Source organism: Taeniopygia guttata, chromosome 5 (genome assembly GCF_048771995.1).
Source record: "Taeniopygia guttata chromosome 5, bTaeGut7.mat, whole genome shotgun sequence".
Classification (NCBI taxonomy): Eukaryota; Metazoa; Chordata; class Aves; order Passeriformes; family Estrildidae; genus Taeniopygia; species Taeniopygia guttata.
Window position 1 is genome coordinate 27,468,117 of NC_133030.1, and position 25,225 is coordinate 27,493,341.

Below are 25,225 nucleotides of genomic sequence, written 5' to 3' on the forward strand. Positions count from 1 at the left end.
CTCCTTTCAATTTGCTTCCTTTTCTTCCTTCTCTCTCCATGTATATTTGACCCCTTAGTAGTGTTATAAACCCTTTGCTGACACAGTTTTTTCTCTGCTAGACAGAGCCACACCTCACTCTTCCTCACCTCTTTTTCTTTTGAAACACCACACACACAAAAGGCCTTTCAAAGCTGGTCTCTAGGTCCACAACTGCCTCTTAGGATAGGACTGTAACACTTGCACCCAGTGGACTAGAGAGTCCTCTCAGAGAAGGTTTTGCACAAAGTATTACTGTAGCTCCCAGTATGTTTTCTCTTCAGCCTGCTAATGGCCTTTATTTAGGAAATAACTTCTCAAGAGTACTCCTAGTGCAGGGCCTTTAAGAAAGAGTGCTGCTTTTTCACAGCCAAGTGAATTCTACCTATTTTGGCAAATGGAATCAGAGGGAACCCAAGTCTCATGTTACAAACTCTGCACGCCATGCCTGACCACATTGCAGTTGCATGTAACTGCTCCTGCCCTATTCTCTGCCATGTCTGTAAATCAGCCAAAATACAGGCTGATTTCAGAAGTCCCTCATGTTTATTATGCGTATCAGAACTCTGAAACTGAGATTCAACCAGAAAACTGGTAATTTTGAACAATGTAAGGAACCTGCCTGTTCTAGGGTACTGAGTCTTGATGTACTAAAGGCTCCCATTAGTCTGGGACACTACAGACATGTCCAGCAGGTATTACAGCTGCCTGGACCATTCCACATCTCAGCACAATGGAAATCTAGTTCATGTCTCCTTGGCATCTGATACTGTACCCAGCAAGAGACAGGTTTCCAAGCCCAGCAGCTTATCATACCCTCCTTGCTGGGGCCATAGGAGCAGTCACTCCAAGAAGGTGCAGAGCCAATACTGGCATTGGGTGTTTCATTTCCCCTCCCTCAAAGCAGCTTCAGACAAAGCAAAAGAACTTCTTCCAGCGGCACTTAGAGAGAGTCTTGATGCCTTTAGCAGTCATCTTCTTTTCCTGACGTGCCTTGTGCTCAACACCACTGACAATGGCCATGTCAAAAACTTCTTTAAGGTTCTTTTGGGTCAGTGCTGAGCATTCCAGGTAGGCTTCAGCCCGGATTTTGTCAGCTAGACCTTCTGCCTGGGGCCGGGGCACGGGCTTCACATGGTAGCGATCCAGGCTGATGAGGACATTGACATCGTCCCGCAAGTCTGCCTGTGTCCCCACTAGCAGCACTGGCGCCCGGGGGTTGTGAGTTCGTATCTCAGGGATCCATTTCTCTGTAATGTTTTGGAAGGAGCTTGGGTTTACCACACTGAAGCAGACAAGGAAGACGTCGGTGTCAGGGTAACAAAGGGAGCGCAAACAGTCAAAGTCCTCCTGTAGAAAAGGGAGGGGAAAAAAAAATCTTCACTGGACTGCTCTTCTAACACTATGATGCTGCAGTAGCTTTTCTACGAGTTAACTAGGATAGTAACAGAGGCAGGGCATTGTACTGACTTTGTGGCCATGCCATATTTCAGACAAAAGTTTCAGAGTTGAGGACATCTGTCATTCACTTGTCTGTGACTGCCATACCAACAAATGGCTGGACCAGTGCATTTCCTTTCTTCCCAGTTAAACACTGCCTTCCTCAAAGCCTGAAAAGAATCCCTGTCCCACAGATCCAGAGTTGGCAGCTGCTTTGATAGGACTTACCTGTCCAGCAGTGTCCCACAGCTGAATTCGGACCGGGGCTCCATCCACAAGGACCTGCACTGTAGCAGAAGGAGAATAAAGGATGAGTCTAAAGCAGCTGGCCAGTATGCACATGCACACTCATACAGGCTTTTCCTGAGCACTTTGGTTCATACCCTGCTGAACAGACTCAGTGAAGTCACTCACATCTCCTCCTCCTAGCTGAGCATCCTCCCAAACCTCACCAAGACTGTTGAAGCTTGCACTGGAAACATTAAGAGAACTGCAGCAGACCTGTTTTTGTTAGCTTTCAGGTATTCTCTGCTTGTCTCCATAATTTTGAAAGAATGGTTCCATGTTACTGGACAGCTGCTCCTCTAGACAAGAAGAGCCCTTAGCCAAACAGTTCCCTGTGAACCATTTGTTCTTCTTCCACTACCCAAGAAAAAGGATAAGAATAAAACCAGAGAACTTTGGCAATTTCCTCCTATCTTCTTGGCCAAGCAAATTCAAAGCAATCTCCGTCAAACAAGTTATTGGAGATTTTTCCCATCCAGACCAGATATTTGGCCTTAAAAACAAATGTTACATGAGTGTCCTAGCTAAGGAAAAACCCACCTTTGTAATGAAGAAGCTATTAAGGAAATAGTGATGAGTGAAACCCCTTTCAGAGACTATCCACACACTGAAAAACTGCTGAGTTACACATGTAAGGTTTGCTCCCGTTTCACACCCTAATCACAGTATGCCTTCATGTGGTATCAGCTGACTCAGACTGAGGGCTGGCAGGACCTCTGATGGCAATCAGGAATGAAACTGTTAGATGTTTAAGTGCATGGACACAACAGAGATTAGGCTAGGAACTGAGAAGAGGGGAAAAGGGGTTGTGGAGCTGGAAATCACTTGTAAGTCCTGACAAGGTGGATGGAGCTGTGCTTGGGTGAATGGAGGCAGACATCATGGCTAAGGTTGACAATGGCTGGCACTTGACATGAGTTAGCAAAACTCCACTGCTTTGTGCAGGTAGGAGGCTTTATTGTCCTTTTTGTTAAAAAAAAAAAAAAAAAAACACACAACAAAAAAACCAAAAAGCCCCTCAAAATCCACAAACAAACAAAAAATCTCCCAACCAGAAGCAGGATCAATTGTTAGTGATTCTTGAAGTAATTTGTCAGGTGAGAAGTGACAGAAACAAGAGAGTTTAACATTAGCTTTTGAAGGACAGCACTGCTCCCTGAAAGCAGTCTGGGGTAAAAAAAAAGGGAGACACAGACAAAAAGAAGAAGTTTGGTGGGAGACCAAGACTGGAAGAAAAATGAAGGGGTGGGTGCGTCCACCACAGTGCCACTCCTCCTCGTGGCATAGCTGAAAGCCATTGCTTCCGTGTGACTGGGAAACAGTTGGGCTGTTACCATATCTTTGCCCCAGAGGAGGAAGAGAAACCTGCTCCTCATCAAAGAACCTGCAAGATCCTGACTTGATCTTCAAGGCAGCAGGCATTTGACTTTCTAGTATCTGCTTTTCTCGTCTCACAAGTGCATTGAGAGAAGGAATTAGCATCTCTGAAATGTCTTGCCATCTTCAGAAGAAACTTACCACATATATTACCTACTGCTCCAGCGTTTGCACAAAGTTTCATCCCATCTGTTGCTAGCTTGAGCTACGTTAGCAACTCTGCAACAGCCCTCCAAATACTGCCCTCACAAGGTCCACACCCTCAGGATGAGGATGGATCATAGTACAATAGCGAAGGGGCTGGCAGAACAGGATAGCCTGGTGGAGAAAGGTCACCGGGTACGTATTTCACTCAATCACTCAAGGCTGCTCTACCTGGCAGCAACACCCGGCAGGAGGTAGAAGCCAGACTACATCTGTATCTGGCTGGGTCACTGTCCCAGAGACATCCCCCTGATAATGCAACACCTTCTCCTATCTTGTTATTGGCATCACAGTCCTGTGACCAGGATTAAGGTTAGAATTTAAACTGCTGAGTTATGCTGGCTGTTTCAACGGCAGGTATTCCCCAAAAGTGGAAGGAGTTGGGTTGAAATTTCTGAGCTGGATCCAGAAGCAAAATATTTGACTCCAGGAAGGGACTTTCTTCAGGCTTATCCAGGGTAAGAGTAGGAGTGGAAAGGGAAACTTGTCTGTTCTTCCATTTCCTCCCAATAAGCAGAAAGTGAACTTCACAAGACACATCTTTAATGTTTTTGATTTCTATCAGTTACAAATCCTGTGAACCTCTGAAGTCAGACTCAGTACTGGGACATCCAGACTGGAACTAAACCCATGTGTAGCTATCTTCAGATTACCTGCTGTTAATCAGGGTGTCTCTGCACTCATCGTGCCTTCACCTTTCTCGACCATTTTATTATGGATTTGCCCTTCCAGAAATGTACAGTCTAATAATTACAGTAATCTCTTAGTCTAATCTATACACATTGATGCATAGAGAGCAGAGAGAGCAGTAACCTTTCCCTTGGAGGACTCATGATTCTTTACATCTGTGCACAAAGGGCTTCTAGACCATGAACATCAGTGTGTTCCCAGGCCAGTTCCTTCAAGTGACAGTGGAATAGCTTGGAGAAAGTCAAGGTAAATCAACAGCTCTCAGAGTGAGCAACTGAGGGGGTACATTCAAACAAAATACTCCCTCAAAGTACACCTAAAACACATTAGATGTCTCATTCCTGGTCTGACTTGAGTACATCTCTAATCTACCAAACTACATTGTCAAGTAGTGCTGTGTTTCTTCATATCAAATGAAGATAAGAAGTCTTTCAAAGGGCTTTGTATTCTCCTGGGGTTTATATTAGAAATTTGAGCCCAGAGGAAGAGGAGTGTAGAAGAACAAAGATAGCATTTACAAAAGTGGAAACTAATGAGAGCTCATCAGCTTGCAATTCTAGCCAGACTTATAAAGCTCGTCAGCTTTTTGACAACCTATGTTCAATGCTAACTTCACCAGACATGAAGGGAAAATGATGGTTTTCCTGAGTATCAGTTGAAGCTAAAATCACAGCGTTACGAAGCTGATACCACCACAAACAATTAAAAAAAAAATACACCAAAAAACGAAGCCCCCTCTATTTAGTCATGACAACACCACAAAACTGGAAGATGCCCAAGTTCATAGAACTTGCAAATCAGCTCGACACAGCTGCAGAACGGAGGACCTCCACCTGCTGAACCTCCCAAAACCTCGGAGAAATCTCCTCGGGCTGTGTGCCCGCAGGCTGCGCCGCCCGCAGAGCCGCCGGTGCGCAGCCCCGCACGGGCAGCCGCGGCCCCAGGAGCGCTCCGGGACCCCGCTCCTCCCGACACCGCGTCCCGAGGTTCCGCTGCTCCAGACTGGATCCTCCCGGCCGCCCCACGCCCCGCGCAGCCCGGGCGGGCACCTACCGGAGAAGGTGTCGAGGGCGGTGGGCTGGTACTCGTCGGGATACCCGTTGGTGGTGTAGCTGACCACCAGGCTGGTCTTGCCCACGGCACCATCGCCCACCAGCACGCACTTGATCCCCAGCTCCGGACCGCTGCCCCGGGGCGGGCTGTGTCTCCGTAGCGCGGGCGCGTAATCCAGGAGCTCCTGGGGAGGCATGGCAATGGCACTGACGGTGGCACGGCGGACTCGACAGGGCTCAGCGCGGGGAGCTGCGCGGCGGGGCCGCTGCCATGCTCCTGAGAGCGGGCTGCTGTCGGGGCTACCGTGCAGGGCCACCCTCTCCAGCCCGCCGAGCTTCGCTCTTCATCACTACACCTGCCGCCCTGCGCACAAAACCAGCTCCTATTTCCCTAGTCCCGCCCTGTCCCGCCCCGCCGGGAGGTGGCCGGGCCCAGCCCTGCTCTGCCCGGCCCGGCCCGGCCGCCTCTTCCCGCCGCCGTCCCGCGGGCGAGGGTCCCGCTGCTGCACCCCATCCTCCGCGCTGCCCCCCAGCTGCGCCTGCTCTCGGAATTTCGGCTCTGAACCGCGCACACATGGGAAAGCCGCGCTCCATCCAAGTCGCCCCTGCTTCTTTTTTGATCTTTCAAAGCAGCTCCACGGTGCCATTTGGGACATCTGTGATTTCTGCCATGAAATCAGGACAGAAGTAAAACCAACAGTGCTGGTCAATATTGTGAAGGACAATATAAAACAAATGGCCAAAAGTCATCACATCTGTTAATAAATGATTGCCATTACTGGGTTGCTGGGACTCAGCCAAGCTGTTGCTACCTGCTGGCAAAAGCCATAAAGTGTATTTTCCCAGCTGCATGGACAAGTGCAGGAGTTCCCAGTCTGCTGCCTGTTTTTCATATTCACCTCTGGTAGCTCACACGCCACACTGTGCCCTTGGCAGCTAAGAAGACCTAAGAAGACGGCTCCATCCCTGCCCCGAGGAGCTCACCTTCTAAAGAAGTATGACTAAACAGAGGAGTGGGAACACACCACTTAAAAGGAGAGATACAGCCACACTATCTCAGCCATCATTGCACGCCAGTGTAGCACCTCCAAGTGACTGGAAACACTGGAGGGAAAGTATTAATTCCTGCAATACCCAATATTGCAACATTAGCTTCGAAGGTGGAGCTGCTTCCTAATGGAGGAGCTAAACTCAGGCTGTCAATGAACAACACTCATTTAGTTACCATGATGTCCTTCACGGTCCTCTCAGCAAGGCAGATCTGTCTGCACTAGGCAGCTCTGTGCTTCAAGCAGCTGCTGATCAGCAGTTCATGAGTTTGTCTTGCTGTAGTTTGCATCCATGCTGAGAAGATACAAAGATGTTCCACCTACACTAATGTTGCACTTAAGAAGAAATCTTTAAGTCAGGCACAATCTAGAGTGCTTTTCCCTATGGCTGGCAGAAAGTCATAAGCACTACAACTCTTCAGGTTCAGTGGACAAACTGTGTCCACTGAATCACTCTGGAGACAGCCAACAACCTTCCTGGGAAATGCAAGAAGGCTTTTCCTCTGCAGTTTTCTCTAACAGTTTGTTTAAATCAACCCCTTATGTATTTTTACACATAGCACAGCCTTAAATTTCTACAGCTACAAAAAATGGGGATGGTATTAGAAACTAGGCTGCTGCTAAAACATGTGCCAGGTAGTCTTGCTACAGCAAGTAGCTGCTATCTCAAGGGACTGGCTTGCATTAGACTGGCTTTTTCCAGTGCCAGGCTCTTCAGTGCTAGTTCAGAGCCAGGTGACAGCTGAACTGCTCCAGAAAAGGCAAAATGCACTGGGGCAGGCCATACTCCACAGGTGTGTGAGGAGTGGCAGTGCCTCCAATGGGACCAGCAAGGACACGCTACATTGCAGCTGGGACAGGCAGCACAGTAAGCAAGGATCTTACAAAGCTTTCCCAGTGCATTTCAGACTCTGGCTGACTTTCTGTGAACTATGACATTTCCATTTAATCAGAAGAAATGAATGTAAATGAGGAATTATTCACCAAATTATTCACTGTTGGCAGGGACAAGAGATGAAGAGAAGTTGACAGTTCAAGTTCCCTATTTGCTGTTTAGTTAGGAATGTATCTCCCTTAAGAAGATACACTGCTTCCCCACTCCATGCATCCAGCCCTTTTTCTCTTATTCCTTACTTAAAATCTCTTCCTTCTGGGACCACGCTTCATTTTCCCTGCAGTTTCTGACAACCATTGGTTGACACACACTTAATTTGTCAATGAGCTTAAGTGATTTTTAATCTATGTTTAAACAAAGTGATTAAGCAAACAAACAGGGCCGTTCCCATGGATTAGTTTCTCAGATCTTGCCTTGGTCCTGACAGCTAACAGTGGATGCAGGTTTAGTTTCACAATGCAGAGAGCAGTCAGATATTTTGCACAGTTATGACTTTTCTGCACTGAAAGTCTGTCCCATTCCCTGAGCTGCTGAACCAACAGTTCTGGTGACTGTCTGCTCTGCCTGTGTAGGTAGCAGGTACTTAGGAGAGCCCCACTGCATGCTGCTTGCCTGACGTACTCCTCTGCCAAAATCAGTTGTGTCTGAGTGGGAAATACACAGTCTGCAAGGCTGTATTTGGCCTCACTCCCAGGAATTATAATTAGTACAAATTATGATGGTATTTCTCATTATGTGAATTCCTATCCACCAGGAACTAAGTGCAAAAGATCAAACTCTTTCCAGGGGGATCAAATACAGATTTCAGGCTCTGTTAGTGTTTAGCAATTACTCAGCTAGGCTGCACTATCTAGGCTGCACAGAAAAGCTGCTCCATTAAAGTGATTTACAGTGGAAATAGATTTCTATATTCAGGCAGTGTATGACTGTCACCACCAAACAAACTTTATGCATCTGTACAAAGTCCTGTTATTAAAAAACCTGGTTATTTAGAGGAAGACACTTCCTGGTCTGCACATTTCTTTTAATTATAGTAATTTTTCTCACTGCTGTTGTGGCAGGACCACCTATGGACCAAATCAAGAGCAGTACATAAGCCAATTTGGATGAGGAGGACACACAGGCTTGTCCTTTGTGGGGATGAAACTACAGATCAGCTCAAACTATTCCAAACAAAAACTGAAGTGCAGTGTTATAATATGGGGAAATGGTGACACTGAGCCTTTTAGCAGATAGTGGTCCTGACTTTCAGTGGCTCCTGAGCAATATTTGACCTCCAACAACTTGGTACTCTGTTCATTTGACAAAATTGTCCTTTGACATTGTTCCTCTGACAACATTGTTCTGATATTCTTCTTGGCAGAATGTCAGCATATTCTGCTCCCCAGTCTTGTCCGAAACTCACAGAGTGGACGCCATTCTCATTTTTGCAAAGCCTAGCAAATTACTCATGTTGCCTCAGAAAATGCATTGCATGTTATGGGAGGTGGCAGTTTTAAAAATAGCATTCCCTTCTCACCAAGAGAAAGGGGGAAAAAAAAATATCAGCCCCTCCTTACATGGTAGTGAGCAAACCCAGCCTTCAGCATTACCTGCATTTGTACAAGTGGGCTGCATATGTCAATATGGCTCCTTAGCAAATAGTGCCTTGGGATCCCATTTCTGAGTCTGTTCACAGTGCTGCACAAGAGCAACCTAAACAATGAAAAATGCGGGCAGCGTGAGAACAGGTGACAATGCCATCACACACAGGGCAGGTGGGTGGGGACCTACACTGAGAGTGGGGCTAAACTGGAGCGCAGGTGCCAGAGCAAACTGGATCCCGTGATGTCAAGAGACACTGAAGAAATCGAGGTACAGCCGCTGCCCAGCTGCTCGAATTCGTAATTGCAAACTCAGTTCTGAGTCACCCAGCGTTTGTCATGCACCTGAGTGTGCTTCCTGCCTGGGAAAAATCAAGCTAACTGTAATTACCACTTAAAAGGAGTGACAGACAAAAGGGTGAAGACAAGAACCCGAGCCTGGTTTTCCCTTGAGGTGTGTCTTGTCTAGTTACTGTAACCTCCAGGAAATGATGTCAAATGCTTCTTTGTATCATTTTCTATCCACTTCGCAGAGGCAGAAACAGACACAACACAAAGTCAGTAAAACATTAGGCTGTACCTATTCCTAGAAAAATTACGACAGGAGAAATCCAAGGAAGAATTATTCTAGTACTTACTTTCCTGTATTAGAGATTTTGATTGATAGAAATTCCATAGTTCCTGAGTCTCCAGCAATAAAAATGTTTTACAATTCTACAGCAGCTAATGGATACTTCTGGTGTGAACTGGAGATGTGTGCTTTCGAAACGCCTTTGGGGGAAAAAGAAAGGAGAGAGAAACAATGTTGGAATATAGCTCCCACTATCCTGGCCTCTGAACTACTTCACTGCTCTTTGGAAATAAAGGCAATGCCGGGGAGATGCACAGAGAGGTTCTGGTTCATCTGTTCACTGCCACTGTTGTTAAACGTGGAGGCAATGAGCCACAACAATATTATACTACTTTTTCAGATTAAAGAATAATAAATTTAAATGAAATAACAATGGCACTAGCTTCAAAAATATTTTCTTGAACGTTCCAAAGGGAGACAAGCACCGTATTGCACGAAGTCCCATTCTCAAACTCAACTTCATCTCCGATCTGACTAGCTTAGGAACTAGTCCAACCTCTCAGACATGCTGTGAATAATTTAGAAGTGTGTTGCCATCTGCTGGAGAAAGTATATATGTTAATGAATCAACTGATGAATGTGAAAGAACAGACAAAGTTTAAGGCGTTCAAAGACTTTCTTTAAATCTGAAAGAGAAACAGCAACTTTCAGACTAAAGACAGGTTGGAAGACAATGGTCTGAGCTTAATTTAATTATGTCACTCAGTCGGACACTTTACACCAAAAAGAGGTGCTAACGTTTAACAGGAATGGGTGAGGGAATTAGCAATAAATAGAAAGGTGATAAAGTTCATATTCCCCCTGTGAAACAAGGAAAGGTAGGAAGATAACACTAAACAGTGAAGGGCTGTGTTTAAGAGGGATTGGAAAACCATAAAATGCTGTAAGATTACTGTCTCTGCCAAGTTATCAGTTTCAGTTCTCAGGCTTATCATTTATGGATCTCCCTTGAGGATCAAAACTGAAGGATTAGCCACAGGGTGCTGGTGATGGGAAAAAGATTTTCTCACTGCAAAAGCATGTTCCAATCCTGCTTTTTTCACACTCTAGGACAGATCGGTTACACACTAGGGTTTCCATGGGGGCACTCGGTGGGTTTACAAAGGGCAGCCTGCTCTGGGATGCACATGTAGCATCAATAGTCATTGGTAGTTCACTTGTGAGAAAACAAAGTGTCAGGGGAACCGTGGTCTACAGGTCTGCAATTGCTGCTCGGGCATGATACAGTTCCACCCAGGGTTTACTGGTCTGCAGGAGTCTGTTTCTGACAATGGGTTTGAAGAGCTTGGGAGGTTGGTTAATGGTTAGAAGGCAGGCTCTGGCAAGATTTTGAGCTTTGATCTCTTCCAGAGTAAATTCTAATTGTTGTATGGTTCCCTGCATAGGTTCTAGTTCAGGTTCTCATGGGTAACTGTGATACCCAGGGTACACAGCCACTGTAATCCTGTTTACTGCATTAAATTAGTATACAGCATTCAAAAGGTCACTCAGAAACACTGTCCCTTCTCTTGGGACAAGGTCTCTTGATTGAGTGAGGGACACAGCTATCTGCAGCACTCTCCTCAAAGCAGTTGCAGGGGTGTCTCATAGCCTGGACGTATGTTTAACCTTTGTTGGTATCTTATGAAGGCTGGTGCATTTCGGGAGTTGCACCTATTTGCCTATGGCTTTTAAGAATATAGGGTATTTTTTTATGCTGATCACTGTGAAGGAATATTCTATATACGGTGAGGTGGAGTGATGACCAGTACCGTCTGTAGTGGAAATTTGTGAGGAAGTCCAGGGTTTAATTCAAATTTCAGTTGCGTCACTAGATTCTGACCTTACTTTTTTCCACAACCACATCTTCCTGCCCTCTTCTCTGCACCAGCATCCATGCTTAGATCATGGATCACAGAGTTATCTGCTGCAGGGCAATGAACTGTCTCACTCTGCAATCATATACCCACTATTGTACACCTAGCAGGAGTTGGACAGGGCAGTCAGGAATGACAGCATTGAGGAAGCCCAAATTTAGACAGGGTTAATCGGCTGGGAGTCTGAACCTTGGACACATTATATATTTGTCAGTGTAGTTATCTAGAATTACCTGCTCCTCTAGGCATTTGAAGAGAATAGCATGCCATGCAAAACCTAGATGTTGATAGCTGTGTCCACAGCTTGAAGAAAATGCTAACTGCTTAAGTCAAAATTACTGCAAATTGCTGCTGTGAACACAGCCATACCAAAGCAAGACAAGGATTTAGGTTTCCAATCCAAACATATCACCAAAATCTCCTAAATTCTCTCACACAGTTCCTCTTATAGATTTACACCACTGCTACACACAAAATATAATCATCTGATTCTCCACACATTTCTGGTGAATCAAAGAGCTGATAAATCTTTCATCTGCAACCCTTGCTCTTCCCTTCTTTTCAGAATACCAAATCTGTGAATGTAGCACTGGGATATAATTATTGCACATGTTTGTAAATTAAATAATCACAGCAGATGATACTGCAGATGGATGGAGCAGGCTTGTGGGCTTGGCTTTAGGCTGATGTTTTACTTCCAAATAAGGTGAAAATCTGGCTTCCAATGTAACCACATTAAAATCAGACACAAGTTTCTCATGAGGTATGAGCCCTAACAGGCAATAATATCTGAGACAATGAGAACAAAAACCTCTTCCATTTCTAGACCTGACCTCTTCCATTTCTAGACTCATTATAAAATATGGCCTGATTTAGGCTTTGAGTGGAAACAGCCCACAGAGCTGCACACTGAGAAGTTTGCGCACAAATGTCAATTTACCCTAATACCCAGATATATTTCAAGACAGTTTATTTCCCCCTTACCAAATAACCCTTTCGTTTTCTACTCCAAAAAATACGACTACAAAAAGGAAAAGTAGAAGCATCATTGCTGAAAACAACAGGGGGAGACCTCATCTCAAATGAGGGGTCAACTGTGCTCACCCCTGTGACATAAACATGAGCTGAAGCTGCAAACAATGTAGAGAATTGTAGGATGCTCCAAGGAACTAATCATCTCCTCTTTTTAAGAGAAGTCAAGAACTTCTTGGTTTGATAAATCCTGGATTTGGTACATCCGAATGAAGGCTATGATTGGTGATGCTTTTTGCAGAGGAAATGAAACTGCAATAATGTCCTGTATACTAAAGGACAGCATTTGAACAAGAACAAAAGGATTCCGACTAGCCACAGCTTATGTTAGACTGGAAATCACAGCTCAAAATCATGGGAGTGTTTGGAACAGGTATGAGCTAGAGCAGTCAGGGGAAAAAATACCCACACTATCAGACAGAGCTTGACAGGACTAGAGAAAGGACTATATGATGTGGTATCTACAAGAGTGGGAGAATGGATCTGATAGTCCAAGAAGTCCCTTCCTACCTCATTACCCTAAACCTAATGTAATTTGTTTGTGCCTTTTGAGATGCTGAAGGAGAACAGTTGTTGCTTATGAAGATCAGGATGATAAGACAGCAAATGAATGTGGTTTTGCTATTTTGGCTCAGAGCTGCCACATAAAGAGGGTAAACAGCAGAGGCTGGGACTGGTGCTTGCAGGCAGGCTAGGTCAGCAAAAGCCATGTTCTGTTTTTAGCAAAGAGGCAGAGGTGACCGTGTGGAGGCGTGCCATGGGAGCCTCCAGGAACCCAGCTAGCGTGGGACCTGCATGTCTGGCTCAGCCTGGGGAGAAGGCCTGAGGCTGAGTGATGCAGACCACAGCCCTAGTTTTTGAGGTGCGGTGTCCAGTAAGAGCAGAGAAAAAGGAGGTGTAACTTTGTTTGTGAGAAGCCAACTGCATGCAACTGCTACTTGTGGTGCCTTACTGCCACCTGATGTGTAAACTAAGTTTGGGAAGAACTCTTGTGTCTTGTAATGGTTCCCTCCATGTTGCAAGCTGTCCTGTACCCTGAGAGACATTTCTCCATTGCTTCCAGAAAGTGAAGCTTGTATCTAATACGCAATATATAGTATAGTTACAGTATGGTGTATAGCAAACTTATTGTATACATATACATCTCTATTCATTTTATACAGGATGAAACCCAAAGGGTTGTGTAAGAAACTAGTCTTTTTGTTAATGCTGTTGTTATAAATTCTGCTAGTTTAAGCTAGAGGGTAAAATTGTAAATAACAGTTACTGGCACACCAGAACATAAGAAAACTCCAGGTTATAAATACTGTCTAGCAACACAGAAGCTGGGTACAACACAGAAACCTGGGATAAACTTGCACAGCAAGTCTAGTATAGTTCAGAGTTACAGTTCAGCATAAGGTCCGCCTTATGCTGGATCCTCTTATGCTGTGCCTTCATGACCATTTTAGCGACAAAGCCAAGATTTTGCCCCCCAGTGCTACACGAGAGCCACAACACAGGAGTTTTTACAGAGTGTTTTAAACCAGATAATTCCTAGTTGCAGTCAGTAGAATTGCTCTGGCAACCAGGACTGATTCTAGCAAGGCACACTGCTGCGTTAATGAGGTAATTTCTCACGCATGTAGCTGCACACAACATGCCAGTGTCACTGAAAACTGGGAAAGAAAACCTTCAAACCAGAGTTACAGGTTAGAAAGCTGACACTACTTTGTTACAGTGCCAGGTAAATGGGGAGTAGGGAGGTTTCTCTCTGCCTGTTATGCACAGCAAGATTCACATTTCTATTACTTATATACAATTTTTTATACAAATATGTATTTACATTCCAAGAAGTTTACTGCTATTTCCAAGCAGCCTTGTACGTATGCTAATTAACTGTGCAGGTCTTATTACACATGGTCATGTATTGTCAGAATCTGTGGGTATTGGTGATTCCAAGATTGTAGAAAGTCTCTGTCTTTCTGCCCCGTTGCCAAAAAAGAAGCCATAATTCGTCTGTGCTGTTTTCAAGGTTGTTTATTCTTGCTTATCTCTAACATGTCCTGCTGCCCTGCCGCAGGTCTGTCCTGCAGGGCAGCGTGTGGGGCTCTGCCCCCAGTGGGATGTTATAAACATTATACCCCAGAAACTACGTGTACTATATTTACAATAATGTGCCAATATCTATCATCTACGTTGAACAGCGTGTCCCCAGCACAAACCAATAGAAAAATGCCAACACTACAGTGAAACATGGAGGGCATGAAGAAGGAGGAAAAGGACAAGACACACCCAATTCCTCCATCTTGTCCCCTCTGAACCCCTAATCTAGAAACCTAAAATTTTACTTTTGCACCCGTGTCACACTTAATTATTACTCTTATCAAACACTCAGAGCTTGTAATTCATCCTGCAAAATTGAAAACTCCTCTTCATGGACAGAGATCACAGGCAGTGTCTCTTGGGGCTCTGTACAGGGGGGTTCCTGACCCCTGCCAGGGTCCCAGACCTGCCAGGGCAGCCAGAGGGAAGCCCTGGATTCCCACAATGTATTAGGGAACGGTCTCTGGTGGTCGTGTGGGATGGTACCCTACGTCTTTTTAGCCCTCTTTGGTGGCAAATCCAATTTTCGGTATTTGGTATCTTGTTATATTCGACAACAAACCCAGAGCGTACAACCCACCTAGAGGAACTTCTGGTTATTACTGGCAAATAAAAATGCTGACTTTGTTTATTCGAGTGGGCCCTTTCTTAATTCAACATAAGCCTTTAGGTATCCGCGGCAGTGACCGGGAACCTCGCAGAGACCAAGGCCTGGCAGCAAGGGCACAGGCCGGCCGGCCAGCTCTGGAGACGGGAGAACCGGGGTGGAAGAGCCGGGGTGGGAACACCGGGACCCAGCCGGGCAGCCCCGCCACCTCCGCCGCCATCGCTGCCAGGCAGCGGCTGCCGGCCCCGCCCCACCGCGCATGCGCAGGCGGGTGGCGCGGGTCAGCTGAGCGCGGCGCGCCGGGGCCGCGCGGGGCCATGGCGTCCATCCTGGACGAGTACGAGGACTCCCTGCACCGCTCCGTGTCCGTGCCGCAGGGCCGCGCCAGCGTGGGCATCCCGCACTCCGGTACGTGTGCGCCGGGACCTCCCGTGTGCGGCCTTCCTGCTGAGAGGGGGAGGCGGGTGGGGAGTAGGGCACGCCGGGCGGTGCTGCCTGGCAGAGGTGTGTCGCTGTGTGTGCGTGGGGCAGAGCGTTCGGCTGCGGCGTGCTTTTTCCAGGGCTCGCTGTGGGAGGTGTTTACAGATGGGGCCACTGGGTTCCGGGCTGGGCAGGGCGGTGATGCAGGCCGGCCCGGCGAAACCGCGGTGCTGCTCTGTGTGGAGGCCCTGGCCCGAGGCGCTGCGCGGGGCGAACGCGGGTGCGGGTGCCGCGTGTGCCTGCGCGGTCACAGGCTGTGCCCAGCCGCGCTTCAGCCCCGGGCAGCGCCTCGGGAACGTCCCGGCACTTGGCTTCTCTTTTCTGCTCCTCTCTGAGGAAGCCACGCTTTTCCGTGTTACAGATGTGCGCACAGCTGTTCTGCAGAGTTCCTTTCCTAGCTCAGGCTCAGTTTAGCAAAGACTTTGTCTAGAGTGGTTGCTTTAGGCTGACTAGACGATGGCTAGGTGGCCAACAAAACAGTTTGTATCACTACTGCGCTTTTCTGTCAAGGGATGTGAGGCTTTGGTGTACTGTACTGTTCAGGAAGGTGTTCCATCACTGTAAAGTAATGGTGTGATGACCAGTCCATTTTTTCTTTCATGTTAGAGAAATTTATTCCATTATTCTTCCATGATAAATTCAAGATTTATTAGGTTCAATTACCATTTTCTACTAGATGTCACTTCTCAATGTTTTTGGAGTGCGGCAGGGAAATGTAGGTTATGAGAGAATTCTGTTATACCTGGCATTGTCATGGTAGTACCAGCTGCTATGCAGAGCTGGTGTCTTTGGGTTACAAGTTTGGAAATACATGGATACATTCTTTCAAGTTTTTTTCTTGTATAGTGTTGCCCACTGGTAACCTTTGGGGAAACCAGGTTGTGAGGTTCATCTATGTGCTAAGAATTAATAAATTCTGTCATGGTATGTATATTATGGAGCATAAATACACTGATGCAGTTACTTGGAGTCTAGGTACTGAAGTAGCTTGTTTGTTTTGACATGCATGGTTATTTTGTTGTGTAATGTTAGATAGAGAATAAGTGGCCTGAATAGGTGTTGTGCAGAACAGTGTTGGACAAGTCATGTAATGGAAAATAAATTTTCCAGGACTCAGCTTTTCTTCTTGACTGCTGCAACACTGTCTTTAGTCATGGCTGTGTTAGAGTTGAGAAATCTGCCTGTTTGCTCACAGTTGATACTGGCTGAGGAACTTTGGGAAACTGCTTAATTGCAAAGGCACAGCCTAATCAGGATTTCAGTTACTCTTCAATCAGGCCATACAGGCAATTTTTAATAAGACTTGGGTTTGTAAAAGTTGTGGACAATCTGAAGTTTAAGTAAATTTATTTTGTAAAAAGATACAATAGTTACCTTCCTGAAAGCAGTCCTTAAGGTTAGGTTTGCAATTTTGGATGATGTTGAAACTTATTCCTCAGTTTCAGGGAGTTGTTCCCTGTGCTTGTTAAACTGCAGGTACTGTTTCTCAAGGTTGTTGATAAATAAGCAGTGGCTCGGTATCCAACCTAAAGTTCTGCTGCATTATGAACTTCAAGTACTGTAGCTCCAGCTTTGAAAAGCCTACTTTGACCCACTAGACCATACTGTTGTTCTTAGATCTTTGGACAGATTAAAAGGTTTGAGGAATAGGCAGCTTTGCCCAGAAATCAGGGTGTGAAATGCTACATTAGAATCTCGATTAAACAGAAGAGGGACACTGGGGAGAAGATGAGGGAGGAAGCTGTTTGAAAGGAGTGAATGTTATAAAATATCTCCTTCTCATAGAGAACTGTATCTTAAGGAAGCTCATCCTTCTCCTTTTAGGGCACTAGCTAAAATCCTCATGTTAACGGTGATGATCCTATGGGCATTATAAATGTAACGGATAGAGGCCTAAAGAGCCCAGAATGATGAAATTGAGTACTTTGGCTTGAACTATGACAGAATTAAACCATAAACAGCTTCTCCTTAACTCTAAACCCTTGCCTCTGTACAGGTGCTTTTATTCCCTTTACTTCCAGCCTCTAAGTTCCCTTGATGAGTCAGCCTTGCTTTGCCAGGTAACAGTCTGAAAAATATTTCAGATTATCTGGATAAGTGTGACTTGACGATCTGGTAAGATGTAGGTTTTCCAGAGTGATTCTTCACTTTTATATATATATATATAAATAGGTATTTATTGGTTAGCTGTGATATCATGTGAATCTGTATTTTGGGAGCTTTTTGTATGTGTTTTGAACTGCAGTTCATACTAGCCAATTTAAACTGTGGCATTGCAGCTCCCTAATCTGAAAAGATGAACATCAGTTCTACCTAACTGGAAATAAAGGAATGCACACTTGTATAAATGGGTGGTGTTTAAGGTGTGGATCAATGTGTAAGAAAAAAGCATGTGCTGAGCAAAAGGCTGCCTACTCAGGTTGTGGTTGCTTTGTTTCTTCCTACATGTGCATCTTTCTTCTGGAAAAAGTGTATTTTAAGGATCCTGTAGCTGGTCTAGAGGTAAGGCAGAGGCAATGAGAAAGCATTGATGGAATAGACAATTAAAGGGTTTGTCTACTAGTAGCACTACTACATTGTCTTTTTCAATACCAGTAGGGCTGGAATTAGAGTTTTTTTTCCTCTGTGTTCCCGCTACATGGAGCAGACTTACTATTCAGTAGAACTTGGAGCAGGACACAATCCTGTTAGTCTTTTAGTCTGGATTTTGATGTAGTTTGGGGTTGTTGTGGGGTTTTGTCTTGTTCAGTTTTTAAGTGTTTACATTCATTCTCCAGGATATGTCAATGCACGACTGGAGAAGGAAACGCCAATATTTAACAAGCAGAGGATTGATTTTGCTCCTCCTGAGAAAATTAACAGCTTAGTGGTCTCCTCTAACCAGCTCTGTATGAGCCTTGGGAAAGACACCCTTCTCAGGTAATGCTGCCAGAATCCTGAAGTTATTATTTGTTTTTCCCCTGCCTTCATTTTTTTCCTTAAGTTGTTAGAGAACTTACATTTGAAAACTGGATAAAAAGCCACGAGCCCAATATGGAAAACAGGTGAGGAGTTATAGGTATGTGAACTTTTGTTGGCAGCATGCTTTCATGGTTTCTCTTTGCAGGATTGATCTTGGGAAGCCAGATGAACCTAATCAGGTAGAGCTGGGACGCAAAGATGAAGCCAAAGTCTACAAGATGTTTTTGGACCACACAGGTGAGGCAGTGGGTGATGGATATTTACAGACAGTGAAGAGAGCAGAGCAAGTGCTGGTGAAGGAGTTCTCTTTCTGCTTTGTACATAAGGGGAACAGATCAATCTTTCGTGAGCCAGACTGTTTACCAGGGCGCCTGTGCATTGGTTTGCCCTTTTGCTATTGGTAAAGCACAGGCTTGTGCTTTCAGACTCTGAAATGAACACGTGCAATTAGGCCATTCTGAGCAAAGCTGAAACCAATCAAAGTAAGATTTGCAGTCACTCTCTGCTGTATGGTTTATATAGGAATTTTTAAAAAAGGCCATAAAACATCTGCAGTTCACTGTAGCCTAGACTGATTTTAAAAAACTAACCAAAAATTTGGACAGCAATGCCCATATCTCTCGCCAACTGCCAGGGATAGGAGGGAGCTCTGGGAAGTGTTTATCCTTAGAACATTTATTGAAACAGAATACCTTCTTGCTAAAGCATCTGGTACTAGTTATTTAACATTGCAACATATGGACTACTGTTCTGATCCAGCATGGAAATCCCCCACATTCCCATGAATGCTTGGGAAAGTCTTGGATTAAGTATGTTGATATTGGAGTTTATCAAATGTTAGGATTAGAAGCTTCAGGAATTTGGCTTGCTTAGGCACAGTCTTGATTTATTCTCTCCTTCTGCCTCCCATACCCCTCTGCTGTTGGCAGGCTCTCATCTCCTGATTGCTCTGAACACCAGTGAATGCCTTTACCTGAACAGAAGCGTTCAGAAAGTGCGGGCACTGTCCCGCTGGAAAGGACACTTGATTGAAAGTGTGGGCTGGAACAAATTTCTTGGTTCAGAAACCAACACAGGGCCTATCCTGGTGGGGACATCCCAGGGGCACATCTATGAGGCTGAAATCTCTGTCAGTGAAGGAAGCCTCTTCAGCACTAACCCTGACCAGTACTTCCGACAGGTCTACACTCTGGAGGAGGAATCTGGCCCTGCCCCAGTCTGCTGCTTGGAAATTGAACGAGGGATAGAAGGGAAATTTTTTATTATAGCCACTACTAGGAAGAGACTCTTTCAGTTTGTTGGCAAAGTGCCTGAAGGGACAGAGCAGCAAGGCTTCAGCTCCATATTTGCTGTGCATGCTGACCATCTGCCCAGCTTTCGGGAGTTTCCAGCCAACTTGGGTTTCAGCGAGATAGCCTTTTACACTCCGAAACTGCGTTCCAACCCACGCTCCTTTGCCTGGATGATGGGAAACGGTGTTCTGTACGGTACATTGGATTACAGTCGTCCTGATTCAATTCTGAGTGATGAACGGGTCTGGGTTTATCCTCCTGATATTGACATAACTGTGAACAAGCCAATATCCATTGTGCTTACCCAGTTCCACTTTCTGTTGCTGCTGTCTGACCGGGTGAAGGCTGTCTGCACTCTGAATGGACAGGTTGTTTTTCAGGATCTGTTCCTGGAGAAGTTTGGCTTGCTGACACGCATGATTAAAGATCCCACAGTCCAGCAGATATGGATCCACACTGAGAAAGTAGTGTTCCGCTACCATGTCCAGCGGGAATCTAGAGATGTGTGGAAGATGTATATGAATATGAATAAATTTGATTTAGCAAAAGAATATTGTAAGGACCGTCCAGAGTGTCTTGACATTGTGTTGGCCAAAGAGGCAGAGCACTGTTTCCAAAACAAGAGGTATCTGGACAGTGCCAAATGTTATGCACTGACCCAGAACTACTTTGAGGAAATTGCTCTGAAGTTCATTGAAGCCAAGCAAGAAGAGGCCCTGATGGAGTTTCTGATTAAGAAGCTAAGTAACCTAAAGCCTTCAGAGAAGACACAAACCACTCTGCTGACCACATGGTTGACAGAGCTGTACCTGAACTGGCTGGGCATATTGCAAGGAGATCCCTCACAGCGAAATCTCTATTTGGATACACGGGAGAAGTTCCGCACTTTCCTGAGCAGTCCTAAAAACAAAGACTGTCTTTTTAATAATCGGGCATCTATTTATGAGCTGTTGGCGAGCCATGGCGACACAGAGCACATGGTCTACTTTGCAGTCATCATGCAGGATTATGAGCGTGTAGTAGCTCACCACTGCCAGCATGATGAATATGATGAGGCTCTAAATGTGCTGTCCAGGCACAGAGACGAGAAACTCTTCTACAAGTTCTCTCCAGTTCTCATCCAACATATTCCCAAGAAGGTAGTTGATGCTTGGATTTCTATGGGCTCTAGACTGGATGCCAGGAACCTCATTCCAGCCCTTGTTAACTACAGCCAGAGTGCCAGCACTCAGCAGATCAATGAAGCCATTAGATATATGGAATTCTGTGTTTATCAGCTGGAGGAAACCCAGCAAGCCATTCACAACTACCTGTTGTCTCTTTATGCTTTGTGTCGGCCAGACTCACTGCTGTCATACCTGGAGCAAGCAGGAACCAGCCCAAACAGGATCCACTATGACCTGAAGTATGCACTACGCCTGTGTGCAGAGCACGGGCACCACCGTGCTTGTGTCCACATTTACAAAGTGATGGAATTATATGAGGAGGCCGTGGATCTCGCCTTGCAGGTATATGTGTATCTGTGCATGCTGTGATACATGGGAATATAGCTTGTTCAAGTTACCTTGAGCAGCAGAGCATTGAGAGAAGCTGGACAGACTCACTGGTATCAAAGCTGTGCAGCTAAGGCTTGGAAGAATGACCTGTCTCTGTTAACATTTTTCTGTGCTTTCACAACTGTTTTAAGTAGGCAGCTGAGTGACAAGCCGTAACTGAGGGTGGAGGCATGGAAAGTACAAGGAGGAGTACTGTCTGTCTCAAGCTCAGTCTCTGATACAAAATACCTTTAACATATCTACATTTATGCAAGATTTGTGTAGCTATTGTTAAGGATTCTAATTACCTATTCCTAACTTTGGTATTTATCACAGAAGCCTTTGTCAGCTTAGTCTTGCCTTCAGGGATTTTTTTCCTATTGGAATTTCTGTGTCGTCACTGTAATGTGTGGCTAGCAAAGATACTGTAACATGAATTTGCCCTTTCTGTGCTGGCCTTTATTCTCTGTTGGGTAGCAAGCTAATCTTCAGTGTGGAGTACTGGTGGAGAGGAGAGGTGTTTTCCATGGAAACAAGGAGCAGGCCAGTAGTGCAGTCCTAGGCAGTGAGATAAAAATAGAGGTTTTCTAAATGCCTCTTAAAATGGACAGCAGGCTTTGAAGTTGAATGATGGATAAACAAAGAGGGAAGCTTAACTCTGTTTCCTTATCTGTCCAACTTTTAGGTGGATGTTGATCTTGCCAAGTCCTGTGCAGATCTTCCTGAAGATGATGAGGAACTCCGGAAGAAGCTGTGGTTGAAGATTGCTCGTCATGTTGTTCAGGAAGAGAAGGATGTCAAGAAGGCAATGGCCTGCCTTTCCAGCTGTGCTCTGCTGAAGATTGAAGATGTGCTGCCATTCTTTCCAGACTTTGTCACTATTGACCATTTCAAGGAGGCAATCTGTAACTCCCTGGAGGATTACAATAAACACATTGAGGAACTGAAAAGGGAGATGGAGGAAGCGACACAGAGTGCCAAGAGGATCCGAGAGGACATCCAGGAAATGAGAAATAAGTATGGCTCTGTGGAGCCTCAGGAAAAATGTGCTGCTTGTGACTTTCCACTTCTAAACCGCCCTTTTTACCTTTTCCTGTGTGGTCACATGTTTCACTATGACTGTCTTCTCCAAGCAGTTTTCTCTAGCCTTCCTGCCTATAAGCAGGCAAAACTTGAAGACCTTCAGAAGAAGCTGGCAGCTACCAGTCAGCCATCCAAGAGCCACCATCGTCCCAAGGACGCAGACACCATTAGCCTGGGGAAGGGGCAGCAGAGCCGGGAACAGATCAAAGCTGACATTGATGATATTGTGGCAGCTGAATGTGTGTACTGTGGTGAGCTGATGATCCGGTCCATTGACAAGCCTTTTATTGATCCCCAAAAGTATGAAGAGGAGATGCAAAGCTGGCTGTAATTTTCCAAATCTTCAACTGTGAAACAAATTGTGAAGCTTCTGTGGTGGGGATATAACCTCCAGGAGCAGGAACAGAGTGACCTCTGTGCAACTCTAAACAAAGAGTAGTGCAGTCTTTTTACCAGGGTTAGGGAGAACTAGTCTTGAGAAGTGGGGAGATATAGCTATGGCTGTCTAAGAACTTTAACAATACTTAGAGCTAACCTACTGGAATATATTTAGCAGATATTTCTGCTTGCAGTTCTTCTGAGGTTCTCAGTGTGAAGCTAAATGGTGTGCCTTGTTGTCCAGAAGGAATTTGGAACAGCCTGTGATTTATCTGCCCTGTTGTGTGGTATTTGTTTTGGTGAAGACAAGATGAAAGAGAAAGGTAGTGAAGGCCACTAAGCAGTGTAGTCTTCATTAATCATTTTCAAAGCCAGAATTGCCCTCTGTTTCCTTTTTGTTGAGAGTCTATAACCACATACATAGAAAGAACATGAAAGGATAGAAGCTCTTACATATTTATATTTTGTAAACATCATGCTACACAAATACATGTTTCTACACAATGTGATACAAGAATGTGTATAATTTTCAATTATTCAATTATACAACTTTGCAGGAAAATTATAAAAGTAATTTGCCTACAATTGAAGGTGTATAATTCTCTTTCTCAAAAGCTTTATGCATGAGACCAAGCACATTTGGATTTTCTGTAGGTACTGTTTCTCTAAATGCCTATTCACCACTCCTCTTTCCATCCTGTCTCTACTATAACTGCCTTTGTATAGTGGGTCTTGTTTTTCTCTTCAACCCAAACCAAAACTGATAGATGCAGTAGTAAGGTTTCAACTAACACTCTGCTAGCAGGAGCACAATCTGTTTGTATATCTTGCTGTGGTTACTTCAAGCTACACTTGAGCATGAGACTCAAGATCAAGTCAGAGGTTTGCTCAAGGGTAGTCTACAGAAATGTTCTGCTGGTGTGAAATTTGCTTTGCCCTTTGAAGCTAGTACGTTGTGCCTAAACTGTCTTTTGCCTTCAACTTTTTGGAGATGGCTGCAAGTCAATGCATCTGTCTATTGCTCCAACTTGGAAAATATTTCCCAGAAGGTAGCTGGGAAATCACTACGTTGTGAGTGAGAGAAAATTGTCATTAGCATTTTAGCAAAGGTTCCTTGTTTTGCTTATGAAAATAAGATTTTAATTAGGTTTTGCTGTTTGGGACTCACAAAGGTAGTTATTGACAGAAGAATTGAATGTTCTAAAAGAAAAAATACAATTCTTGTAGTTAAGGCAATAGAAAATACTGTCTTCTGAAAAGCCACCTCATTTCTCTCACATGAATATATGTACTTGTCTTGAATACCTCTCTCAGTCTCCTAACCACTTACCCTGTTTGTAGGGTTGTAGAAATGGGTCTTCATGTTATTGTAGGAGAATATGTATTGGTTTCCTCAAGGATCTGACTTAAGAATTCTGAGTTCAGAACTTCAGAAGAATATCTATGTTTTTGTTTGGTGCATCAGCCTGAAATGAATGAATTTTATCCGTGTGAAATTACACAAGTAATAAAAAACAGATATAAAAGTAGGAAGACCTAAGGTTTCAAGATCTTCTTATCTGTAATGGAGCCACAGGATAGGGAGTCCCATTACCACCTGGTGGTGTGTGTTTGCTGGATTGTTAGAAAGCACTTTTTTTGGTAGTTCAAAAAACCCACATGTTGTGATTTTCTTTGACTCTGCATAGCCTTTTGCTTTGAATAAATTGGTGGGTCTGGCAGAAGAATTTATGATGAAAGCTAAATGTGATGTCTTTTGAAGTTTACCATTAAACCTGTTATAACTGGCCACTCCTGTGAATCATCATCTTTCCTGTAAGCAGTGTGACATTTAAGGTTGTACATGCCATTATAAAGCAACTGTAGCCTCCCACCTAAACCAATTTCTGGTCAAAGGTAAGTGACTGTTTTTCTGCCCTTTAGCAGAACATGGGTATCAGCTCATTCTGATGCAGGGGTATTTTAGATTATTTTGACATGTTCTTAATACTTGTTCCATCTCTTTTGGGCTTTTACAGGATGCTTTCCTGGTATATTAGAATTACTATAGTCTTCCATTCTTGTCCTGTTTGTGCTAGAGAAGGCACATCACTAAATAGACCATTGCAGAGTGATCTGCTTGTCCATAATATTGGAAGAAGCTGTGGGAAATGAGGCAGAGCAAGTAAATAAAAACCCTCTAGTCTTTGCCTGAGATGGGTGGTGGGGAAATGCACTTCTGATTCCAATCATGGGTATTAATAGATTTTAGTTAACAAAACTAGAAGTAGGTATTTTTTAATGACTAGTATGTGATATTCTCTGTGGGCTGTAGGCATGTGCACCAGATACATGTACCACAAATCTCATTCTTCCTCACTGTTAACATTCTTCCTCATTGTTAACTGAAAAATAATTTAAGTGACTTGTTGTCAAGATTATAGAGAGCGTTACTGCTGATAAAGACTGCAGCAGTGATTAAATTACTAGTGCCAGTAATACAAAAAGGTACATAAAGGTCTCTTCTGAACTTTCTTTATATTGTCACATGCTTCAAAATGTTTCACTAACCATGTATCTGTGCTTCTTGGCAATTTTGCAACATCACTCAGTGAAAAAGGTAAGAGGGTTTTTTTTTTCCTTGGGGAGGTGGGATGGGTTTGTGGTGGTGGAGGGAAGTCAACTACTTACTGTTCTCCCATAAATCTAATCT

At 44.6% G+C, this 25,225-nt stretch overlaps 2 protein-coding genes across 3 annotated transcripts; one reads left to right on the plus strand and one right to left on the minus strand.

Annotated features, from left to right (window-relative positions):
• Positions 1–800: 800 nt before the first annotated feature.
• On the minus strand, positions 801–5,470 carry RHOV (ras homolog family member V). The gene is made up of 3 exons (XM_002200192.6): positions 5,068–5,470; positions 1,687–1,745; positions 801–1,368 (listed from the first exon to the last, which is right to left on the minus strand). The coding sequence occupies exons 1-3, from the start codon at positions 5,261–5,263 to the stop codon at positions 928–930; spliced, it is 696 nt and encodes a 231-aa protein (XP_002200228.1). The 5' UTR covers positions 5,264–5,470; the 3' UTR covers positions 801–927.
• A 9,594-nt stretch (positions 5,471–15,064) lies between these two features.
• Positions 15,065–24,324, plus strand: VPS18 (VPS18 core subunit of CORVET and HOPS complexes). Of its 2 annotated transcripts, XM_030274312.4 has the most exons (6): positions 15,105–15,212; positions 17,281–17,344; positions 18,062–18,203; positions 18,391–18,482; positions 19,175–21,045; positions 21,758–24,324. In XM_030274312.4, exons 3-6 carry the CDS (start codon positions 18,175–18,177, stop codon positions 22,484–22,486), a joined length of 2,721 nt encoding a protein of 906 aa, XP_030130172.4. In that variant the 5' UTR covers positions 15,105–15,212; positions 17,281–17,344; positions 18,062–18,174; the 3' UTR covers positions 22,487–24,324. The 2 variants fall into 2 exon arrangements, with proteins under 2 accessions (XP_030130171.4, XP_030130172.4); XM_030274311.4 differs by lacking the exon at positions 17,281–17,344 and having other exon boundaries at positions 15,065–15,212.
• Positions 24,325–25,225: the final 901 nt, after the last annotated feature.

Excerpts from the sequence above, each read along its gene's own strand:
- RHOV (XM_002200192.6), bottom strand. The coding sequence starts at position 5,263 with ATGCCTCCCCAGGAGCTCCTGGATTACGCGCCCGCGCTACGGAGACAC. Across the intron at positions 1,746-5,067 it reads CGCCCTCGACACCTTCTCCG|TGCAGGTCCTTGTGGATGGA; the intron begins GTAGGTGCCCGC and ends CTTCTGCTACAG. Across the intron at positions 1,369-1,686 it reads TGTGGGACACTGCTGGACAG|GAGGACTTTGACTGTTTGCG; the intron begins GTAAGTCCTATC and ends CCTTTTCTACAG.
- VPS18 (XM_030274311.4), top strand. The coding sequence starts at position 15,122 with ATGGCGTCCATCCTGGACGAGTACGAGGACTCCCTGCACCGCTCCGTG. Across the intron at positions 18,204-18,390 it reads GGGAAAGACACCCTTCTCAG|GATTGATCTTGGGAAGCCAG; the intron begins GTAATGCTGCCA and ends TTCTCTTTGCAG. Across the intron at positions 18,483-19,174 it reads GATGTTTTTGGACCACACAG|GCTCTCATCTCCTGATTGCT; the intron begins GTGAGGCAGTGG and ends TGCTGTTGGCAG.